The sequence below is a fragment of the Silene latifolia genome, chromosome Y, assembly GCF_048544455.1.
Source record: "Silene latifolia isolate original U9 population chromosome Y, ASM4854445v1, whole genome shotgun sequence".
NCBI classification, from domain to species: domain Eukaryota; kingdom Viridiplantae; phylum Streptophyta; class Magnoliopsida; order Caryophyllales; family Caryophyllaceae; genus Silene; species Silene latifolia.
Genome location: NC_133538.1, coordinates 114,472,904 through 114,484,195, shown reverse-complemented (window position 1 = coordinate 114,484,195; position 11,292 = coordinate 114,472,904). Strand labels below are relative to the sequence as shown.

At 39.9% G+C, this 11,292-nt stretch overlaps 1 protein-coding gene across 1 annotated transcript; it reads right to left on the bottom strand.

Moving 5' to 3' along the window:
- Positions 1–7,017: 7,017 nt before the first annotated feature.
- LOC141628767 (uncharacterized) lies at positions 7,018–7,524 on the bottom strand. The gene has a single exon (XM_074441858.1). The coding sequence runs from the start codon at positions 7,522–7,524 to the stop codon at positions 7,018–7,020; it is 507 nt and encodes a 168-aa protein (XP_074297959.1).
- Positions 7,525–11,292: the final 3,768 nt, after the last annotated feature.

Sequence of the window (11,292 nt, the reverse complement as noted above, 5' to 3'; positions counted from 1 at the left end):
GGAAGCTAGACTCTATGTGATGACATCTCATCCTTGTCCCCGTAGCTAAAGACAACCGTCACCTATCACAATCTGCTCACCATCCCTGAATGGATCACTACAGTTTTACAAAACAACAACGGGGTCAGTTCACTGCATAATCAAGATAAGCGAAATAAGAGAAACAACCATGACAACAACTTTACAATCATCCTCCATTCTCAATCATGTCTCATAACTGACTACACACTTAAGTGTGTAGTCCTGCCAGATCACTGCCGCAACAGATAATCCACACTGCCAGTGGGGCACTGCAGCCTTGCCCACCTAAGCCCCGCTCATCGCAACAAGCAATAACCCATGTTCCTTAATGTGCACAACCATCCCATATCCAAGGCTCTCTCCCTAACAGCTCTCGTGCCTCCAATTATTCTGCACTCCATCTAACCTATACCATAAAATTTTCAGCATAACCACTACTCCATCTCTCCAACATCACCGCAAAATGACATACTTTTTTATACATGCGCTTATCTCCACAATCATAACTCACTATCCACAATGTTTACACACACTCACACTAGATTCTCAGTTCTCCCGTTTATTGCCGTAAAACTTATCCATTGCTTAACAAAATACTAATTCCCAACACCCTATACTCACTGTCCCAATAAACATCACGAACCACTTGCCGCTTCCAGCTCAGCACACACACATTCCACAAAACTCTTGCTACAACTATGTCGACCAATGCCTCATCTAAAACAAGATCGAAAGTACTCTAACAACCTCTCACAACTGTGTCCCATTAACAGAATATCACTATACCATGACAACAACGGAAACATACGCAACTTTCTTCCACATCATACTCTACCCTCACTCCAAGCCCAAGCCAAAACTGGTAAGAAACATTAATAAACAAAACAACAATCTATATGCCCAGACCGACACTAACAGGAAACAACAGTAAACAAAAAGACAATCTATATAATTGATATATACTTTCGAAAGTTCGTATCGTCAGTATCCTGCCTACTCCACCAAAACCGATCAGGGCATCGCAACACCGCCACCAACAGCCGCACCACTGTGCGAAAATACTCGTATCACAACACGAAGCCCCATGCCCGGATCGCCACCCGAGGCACAAAAACCACATCGATAGTCATCGCAACTTATACAATCCCATAAACACTGACTCAATATAACTTCCTTGACCAGAAAACTTCCTTAAAACCGCTTTACTAAATCACAACGCAACATATTACATGGAATAACAGATAATAGCCTTATTAATATTATCCAAACTATTACTCATGAGGCTGGAACCTCACACTATCATTTACAGATATCATACATACACATACAAGTATAACTAGCCATAGCAGATCACCCAAATTACCACTTTTTGAAGATCATCCTATTAGGTTACCGTACACAACATATGACAAAGAACACTGAGATAACGACTTATAACTATCACACCATACCACTACTCGTGAGGTCAGAACCTCACAGAAAAATTTACACACATCATAGACCCTTAATCGAATCTAACTAGTCAATCCTGATCACGTAAGTTACCACTTGATAATGGATATCTCTCACTCGAGCTTAACTCAGATGCCCTTCATAACATATCCTCCCATACGCACAATTATCACCACCCGGCAAACATAACCATATTGTCATAAGTACCCAACTACTAGCAAACACCTCCTATATCCACATCTTATACTCCCTCACAACCATACATACCAATCAGGCCTCCACCAAATCAACCTCTTTAGAACGGCTAACTTCCCTATTTAACATCATCCTTAACCACTAGTGACAACACTATGACACCACTATCTTTCATGCAACTACTCTCTTACCATCACTTCTAAATATAAAAATTCCTTTCCTCTCTTTGGTTATCATCCCAAATAATGAACATTAAATCCATCAACAAAATTTACCTCAACAACTATTCAAATTTTATCCTTAATTATTTCGTCACCAAGATCACCACCATAGTCTCATACCATGCAAATACTCTACCAACTTCCAACTTCTTTAAATCCTCAAAACTCATGACTAACAAGTCGTCCTGTAATTATATATATATCCCTTAACTCACACCCTCATGATAGTATCACACAATTCCATGATTCCTTACTTTCGTGTCCCCTAATTTTTGTGAACATTCATTCAACTTACCATCATCCTTCTCTTCCCTTTACTTCCAAAAATAAAATTGTATTAGCGTATGTCATTATTTGTCATTCATTTCTTATCAACAATCCCTCTCACCATACTTCTCACTCATACTCCCTGCCGTTAGATCTACCCACTCAATGATTTATCCTTAATTGATTACATCTTCTTTTAATAATTCTAGAAAACGAAGATTCACTTTATCCCGGGACGTCCCAAATGATTATACACTAGGCTTACCTTCGAGTAATATAAATCTCCATAACGACTACTACATACAATTCCTCATTGCTGCATCCCTAGATCTAAGCTCACTTGACACAAATCTTTTCCAATTTTTTTTACAACTTTCCATTACGCATCTCCTCGCCCAACATCCTCATAATCATTTCTATCTAGAAATCACTATATATCCCAAATTACCAAAATTTTCACACTTCTCATTCCAAACTTTTGTTCTCACATTCCTCGAATTTACATTACCACTCTCATCATCAGTCGACCATATACAGTCATCACTACACCACATAAGCCAACGACTAATTCACTCACCATAGCTCACAGAATGTGCTCCACATCTCAGTAAATCGTCAACTTCGCTTATTCTTTCCACAGTCCATCACAATCCCAAATACTCATCTCCTCCCTACCCAACACATATCCTTTATAAGCCGGCATTCTCCACATCATAGTATCTGGTAACTTACGTATCAAGACAGTCACATATGTAGAAGAATGCTTTAAGACTCAAAACATACGTGTGAACATAGCCTACGACTCAAAACATATGTAAGAACATAGCTTCCGACTCAAGACAACCGCCCAAAGAGCTAGTCGGTCGAGTACATGACGTACTCGGTCGAGCACATGACGTACTCGGTCGAGTACAGGACACTCGGTCGAGTTACTATACCACTCGACCGAGTTCTCGACTCCAGAAGCTGAACAAAATTATCACAGAAAGATTACTCGGCCGAATATGGGTTACTCGGCCGAATATGAAAGTTACTCGGTCGAGTAGGTCCTACTCGGCCGAGTTCCGGCACAGTTCTCAGCAACGTCCAGTTTTCGTAAAACAGTCATATCTCACTCATGACTTGGTCGTTTTGGGCGTGTGACCTATCGTTAGAATCAGAAGAACAAAACCTATCACCTCAAGTTTGAATCACGGTAATATCATTTCTAGAACTCGACATACGACAGTTTTAAGACAGCCCTTCCATAATCAGTCTTCATACAATTCAATTTTTCATAACAAAACAACTTAAACATGAATAAGGCAAACAATAATAACTTAATACTTCTAAAAACCAGTACATAGATGAAATTTTATCATATCCACATGTAAATTAAACACAACATTCATATACATATATACGCATGACCTTAATCACATGCTATTACCAACAAACCAAACATTAACATCATCATGATCATATAGACATACCCCACATCGCATTACATATACTCCAATCACTTCCATTCAACCCAAAAATATACTTCATCCAACATATACTCAAACGCATACAATAGATAACGATCCCTTGACACCCCGTCGTGACCGGCTAAAAGTTGTAAGGGCAAAGTTGCGGCTTTAGGACGTCTCCCAAGCCTTTGTGGTAGGTCCAAATAACTCCTACCCAGGTTCATTTTATTTAGACTCTCAAAGTTTATTGTGTTCATTGGTTACAGGTTCCAAAATCGTTGCTCTGATACCACTTTGTAACACCCCCACATACCAAGGTGCCTTACCAAGGACTACCCTAGCATGAGAAGCTGTTACCATCTCGGTTGCCCGAGGTTAGTATATCAAAAGTAACCATTCAGAAACATTTATTGAAGTATAAAGTTTTAATTATTACATCGTCTCAAAGAAATACCAAAACGAAAGTGTGTAAAATCTCAATACAAATAAATTTCAAACATCTAAACTCGTAGCAGCGGAAGCTAGATTCGAAGTGATGACATCCCATGCTTGTCCCCATAGCTAAAGACAACCATCACCTGTCATAATCTACTCACCATCACCGAATGGATCACCACAGTTTTACAAAACAACAACGGGGTCAGTTCACTGCATAATCAAGATAAGCAAAATACGAGAAACAACCATGACAACAACTTTACAATCATCCTCCATTCCCAATGATGTCTCATAACTAACTACACACTTAAGTGTGTAGTCCTGCTAGATCACTAATGCAACAGATAATCCACTCCGCCTGTGGGGGACCACAGCCTTGCCCACCTATGCCTCACTCATCACAATGAGCAATAACCCATGTTCCTTAATGTGCAATTCCCCTCTTGTGGAGGGTTTCACAAGGAGCAAATCAAGGGCGTGAAGCCACTCCCGCAAGTGACTCCACACAGCCGAGGACGCAACTCATAATCATAGTCAATCCATCACAACTTCAATGCTCCAGGATACAATAAACAACAATACTTATCATATCAATTAAATCACGGCATCACATCTTAAATCAATTATGCAATCAACTGAGTAGGGAAACCCTACCTTTTCGCAATCCAAGCACACACAAGCAATCAATAGAAATTCTCCATGATAACGTCACCTACACACAAATAGTCAGATAGCATCACTATAAACCATTCCCCCAAAATAACACAAATCAATAATTAGGGCAAAACCCTAAAAGACAACCTATTAACTAATTACAAAGAACTAGAGACTTACCGATGAAATCGGGACAAAAGATGGAAGTTTAGACTTGCAATCGATGAATTAGCCTTTTGAGTGATTAGGGTGATTAGAGGATGGAAGAACGTAGTTTAGGTTTTGATAGAATGAATAGTAAATGTTAAACGAAGTTTATATATAATCTCTAATCACCTTAATCAAACCGCGGAAATTAACCCCGTCAGACCGAACACTCGGTCTAGTATGTGGAGTACTCGGCCGAGTACCCCTTATTCGGCCGAGTATCACTCGGCCGAGTGTTCCTGGACAGTAGCCTAACCAGAAAACATACGACGCTGTACTCGTCCGAGTTAGCCCTATTCGGCCGAGTAACAAGACCCAGAATACCGTGGTATTACAACTTGGCCTACTTGTACTCACATCGAACCCAAGTATATTAGCGAATTCTACCAAGGTCGTCATCCTAGTTTCGTTCTCCAATTGAAATTCGACACGAATTATGTTGTTTAATGTTGAGATATATAGACTACTTAGGAATTCATGTACGAGCCTTTTGTATGTTAATTCATTCATCTAAAAGAGCAAGGCAGGCCCTAGGTCTTTAAACAATGATTTTTTTATTCTCTAATTCCTAGCTTCAACAAATTAAGTTCGCTAAGACATTTGGTATGAAGTATATTTTCACCAGTAAGCCGATTAAAGGCAATGTTTTGAGCGTCATTTGCAAATTGAACCTCAAGGTAAGCCTCCAATGGTGAGAGGTCAATCACTTCCTCATCTTCTCTATTTCTCATATGAGGGTTTGTGGTGGAAGAGCTTCCCCTCAATGTTAGTGACTTCTTTCTTGGAAGAATCTCATTCCCTTTTTCTTTCATATCCTCCTTTAAAGCTTAGAACTTTACTCTTTGATTTCTTCCTTGGTGGGGTAGTATCAAACCCTAGGTTTTGGTTGAATAGAGGATTTGTCTGTTGATGTTCTTTGATGTAAGGTTTAGATTTTTGAGTGTTGTTGTGAGAGAGTGATTGTGTTTTTGGGGTTATTGTGTTTTAATGTGTGTTGTAAGAATGAAGAAGGAAGCGAGGAAGTGCCATGTTATATGGGGTCGTATAGAGGAGCTCGCACGAGCAGGGTTGACATCGGGCGAGCTGGGCAGCACGATAATTTTTCTTCACAGCTGAGTTCGTCCGGGCTCAAGTCGGCTCCTACGAGATAGATTGTATCTCGCCCGAGCTGAGGTCAGATCGCATGAACTAGACGGCAGGGAATATTATTTCACAGTGAAACTCGCCCGAGCTAGGGTCAAATCCCACGAGCTGGACAACTGGACTCGTTTTTCCTTGCTTTTGTCTCCAACTCGTGGGGAATCCTTGCTTAGCTCGTCAAATCTTCCTTTCTCGAACATCCTAGCTTGGGATTATGTTCCATAGGATCATCTAGCCTAGGCATATGCGTCTCCACACTTTATTTTTACATTCTACATACTTGAAACACGATTAGTAACCCTACCTCACTTGCTCTCACGTCAAAAATATGTTAAAAACAAAGCATATAAATGCAATCCAAAAACATAAATGCATGAACTTAAATTAATGCAAGATAAGAGGTTAGTATATTTACAAATGGTGGTTTAGGAAGGACTCCACCAATTTCTCCTCTCATTTAAAGCTTTGTCAAGGTGAGAGGGGCTCTAGGTGGATTACCTCAACCTCTCCTATGAAAGCACCTTCATAGTATAGCTTGATCCTTTGACCATTGACCTTGAATTTATCACCCTTTTTCGATATTATCTTGAAATCGCCATACTTCCCAACATCGGTGATCATGAAAGGGCCCGACCATCTTGAGTTTAACTTTCCGAGGAATATTCTATACCTAGAATTGAATAAGAGGACTTTATCTCCCTTATACAAGGCCTTTTGTTTGATCCTCTTGTCATGCAGCATTTTGGTGCGCTCCTTGTAGATCTTCGCATTCTCATATGTGTGAAGTCAGAATTCCTATACTCTTGGATTTGTAAGATCCTCTTCTCCCCACTTAACTTGAGGTTGAGATTGAGAGCTTTGATTGCCCAAACGGCTTTGTATTCTAGCTCAATTGGTAAGTGGCACATCTTGCCATAGACCAACTTGTAGCGTGATGCTCCTATTGGTGTCTTATAAGCCGTCCTATAAGACTAAAGTGAGTTGTCAAGCTTCATGATCCAATCTTTACGAGTCTTATTAACCACCTTCTCAAGAATTTTCTTGATCTCTCTATTTGAAACTTCAACTTGGCTGCTTCTATGGGGATGGTATCCTAACCAAGTTCTATGTCGAACTCTGTATTTTGTCAAAAGGGATGCAAGTTTCTTCTCATTGAAATGTGATCCACCATCACTTATTAGGGCTATAGAGACTCCAAATCTTGGGAAAATTACCTTTTTCAAAAGCTTAGTTACGGCCTTTGCATCATCTGTGGAGGTAGCAATTGCTTCTACCCATTTAGACACGTAATCAACGGCAACGTGAATGTACTTATTGCTTTGAGAGGATATGAATAGACATTGGTAGTCGAATCCCCACACATTGAATATTTCAACTTCTAATATTCCTCGTCGTGCCATCTCATTCCTCCATGATATATTCCCCGTTCTTTGGCAAGGGTCAAATTGAAGTATGAATTCTCGAGCACCTTCAAACATTTTGGGCCAATAGAACCCCGATTGCAAGACTTTTGCAGCCGTTCTTCTAGCTCCATGGTGCCCTCCATATGGGGATAAGTTACAACCTTCCAAGACTCCTTGGACTTCCCATTGTGGCACACATTTTTTGTATAAGCAATCACTACACTCTTTATACAAGCTTGGGTCGTCCCAAAAATATATTTTCACTTCAAAGAGGAACCGTTTCCTTTGTTGATGATTCAAACCCGGTGGGAGGACTCCTCCAACAATGTAATTGGCTAAGTCGGGAAACCACGGAGTGGTTTGCATTTCTAATTACATGTGAATAGCCATAAAAATATCGTCGGCGAAAGAATCATTTATTGGTGTATCATCCTCATTGGTGTCAAACCGGATTCTCGATAAGTGATCCGCAACCACATTCTCTTCTCCTTTCTTGTCCCTTGTTTCTAAATCAAGTTCTTGAAGTAACAAAATCCATCTTGGCAAGCGCGGTTTTGATTCCTTCTTCACCAAGAGATGTCTAAGGGCACGGTAATCCAAAAATACTATCACTTTGGATCCAAGTAGATAAGAACGGAATTTGTCCAACGCATTGACTATGGCAATGAGCTCTTTTTCCGTGGTGTCGTAATTGACTTGAGTAGCATAAAGAGTCTTGCTCACATAGTATATAGCATGTAGAGCTTTCCCATTCCATTGGCCTAAAACCGCACCAACGGCGTAGTTGCTTGCATCACACATTATCTCAAATGGCAACTCCCAATTTGGTGGTTGTATGATTGGTGCCGAGATTAGAGTTTCTTTGATCCTATCAAATGCTTTAACACACTCGTGAGTAAAATGGAACAAGGCATCCTTAAGAAAAAGTTGAGTAAGGGATTTTGTAAATTTTGAAAAGTCTTTTATAAAACGACGGTTAAACCCCACGTGACCGAGAAAGCTCCTCACCCCTTTGACATTTATGGGATAGGCAACTTTTCTGTCACATCAACTTTAGCTATATCCACTACGATGCCTTTTTCCGAAATCAAATGGCCTAAGACAATACCTTCAATGACCATAAAGTGACACTTCTCCCAATTTAGTACAAGGCTCACATCCTCACATTTTTGTAAGACAAGAGACAAATTATGCAAACATGACTCAAAATGTTTTCCATAGAGACTAAATTCATCCATAAATACCTCCATTATGGTTTCTATGTAATCGGAAAAGACACTCATCATACAACATTGGAACTTTGGTGAACAAAGAACGTCATGGGTCGTTACCGATTTGTAAGGCATTGAAACCGGTGAAAGGTTTGACAAGCTTGCATTTGTGGAGTCGCCACCAATTTTATGGAAAATTAGAACCGTTCGAATACCTCGTGCCTTATCAAGACATAAAGTAGTGATATGAACACTAAGAAATTGGCCGCCCTTAGCATTCTATGTCTAGAATGACTCTCGTGATGCCAATGAACACGGGTGTTCACAGAGATCTTGAGTAAGGGGTGAGGGTACATATTAGGAAGCTCTTTATTTGAACACCTAATCCCACCCGCCTCGATAGCGGCCTCTACTAATGATCAGGGAATTTATTTATATTTGATATGTTGTCAATTGTATGCATACAATGCAACAACCAATGTTTTAATCCTAGAATGTGAGATTAGTCTATGTCGGTGAACAAATAATTTAGCACTCAATTGGGTCGAAGTTGGAATTTAGGTTCGTTACATGTGAAAGCCAGATAAATAAATCATACAAGACAAATATGAAAATGTGATGAATTACATGATATAAATTTAGATGGATCAACTTGAATTTACGTCATAAAAATGCTCAAAAGGAGGATTTGAAAAGAAAAGAAATGAAAAGAAACAAAAATAAATTAAAATATGAAAAATATGTCGAATCAAGGGTGATAATATAAAAGGAATCATTGAACAAGAGATTCTAGAGAGAGAAAGTCTCTAAAACGATTTCTTTTTCCTCAAGCAATGGCGAAGAAAAAGAAAAACCCTAATAATCTTCAATCTAAATCACCAAAAAACCAAAAACAAGTTGATTTTTCTGTTGCTAGTACTAGTCGGAGTAATTCTCGGCCTTCGAATTCTGCTCGACGGATTGATCTTCAATTATCGCAAAGAGAATTTGATGCGGAACTGGACGTAATTGTTGAAGATGTTGAATCTGAAATGGAGGATGAACCAGTGGAGGCACCTATTGCTATTACAATTCCACCGCCTCTCCAATTGACTCATGACGACGTTGCAGGTGAGATTAAGTATTGGTCTACGGCGGTATTTTGTTATGTTTTAGGTGCGAATCCACCTAGCAATGTGATTTCTGGTTTTGTTAAGCGTGTGTGGCAGAGTTTTGGTGTTGATCGTATTTCGTTTATGCCAAATGGTGTTTTTCTGGTACGTTTTCAAACTAAGGCGAAACAACTGGAAGTTGTTAACAATGGCCATCTATTGTTTGATAACAAGCCCGTAATTGTGAAGGAATGGACTCCGAATGCGGAATTGATTAAGCATGATGTTACTTCAGTTCCTATTTGGATGAAATTATATGGACTTAATGTCAAATTCTGGGGGGCTAATAGTTTGAGGAAAATTAGTGGGATTGTGGGTGATTTTATTCGTTGTGATGATATCACTAACTCTAAGACGTTTCTGGGGTCTGCGAGGATGATAGTGGAAGTCAAAATTGGGCAGATCTTTCCTACTAAAGTTGTCTTCATGGATGAACTAGGCATTACTCATAAGGTGAGGGTGGTTTATGACTGGTTACCCCTTACTTGTGAGAGATGCAAGGGAATGGGTCATGTGGGAGAACAATGTAGGAAAGGTTTAGCACCTAACCCAAAGCTAAACCACTGTCTTCCTCTAACCCTGGAAAGACTCCTATTCAGCAGCCTAAACCAGTGACACCTGTGGTTCAATTGGTCACCCCAACAGCTGAGAGGGCACCCACTCAGGCTCTTGGCAGGCTGTCATCTAGCAATGAGAATGTGGCTGGGGTTGGAGAGAAATCTATGCCTAGGAGGTTTCTAACTAGAATGTTAAGGAATGAAGCAGGTGAGACTAGGATCTTTACGCCTAGGAGGTTATCTTTTATGGATGCTTTGTCTGTGTCTATAAGGAAGACTAGAGTTGAATGTGAGCAGAAATTGGTGAAGTCCTTAATCCAACATGAGAATGGGTAGCTTAGGGTTTTGGAACGTTAGAGGTCTGAATAGCCATAATAAACAAAAAGAAATAAGGTGGTTTATGCACCAGAATAATGTAGGGCTATTTAGATTGTTAGAAACTAAAATAAAGGGGAGTAATTGGATTAAAGCTAGGAATAACATGTGTGTGGGTTGGTCCATATGCACTAATAATAGCTTCCATAAGGGGGGTAGAGTTTGGTTATTATGGGACCCTAAACTGTATAATGTTGAGGTGTTACATATCTCTGCTCAGTGCATTCACTCTAGAGTGGTGAATAAAGTGAATCAGATGGTCTTCTGGCTGTCTATGGTCTATGGCTTTAATAAAGCTCATGAGAGGGAGCCTTTGTGGGAGGATCTCAGGGGTTATTCCTCTTGTGTGAATGGGCCTTGGATGGTATGTGGGGATTTTAACAACATTATGAATGTAGGTGAGAGGATTGGTGGTGCTGCAGTGACTAGAGCTGAAATGGCTACTATGAGGGATGTTGTAGATTTCTGCCAGTTACAAGAATTGAAAGTGAGTGGGTCTTATTATACCTGGAACAACAAACATGAAGTTAGTTCCAAGGTATATAGCAA

What these genes read in the sequence shown, in the direction of transcription:
- LOC141628767 (XM_074441858.1), bottom strand. Translation starts at nt 7,524, where the DNA reads ATGTTTGAAGGTGCTCGAGAATTCATACTTCAATTTGACCCTTGCCAA.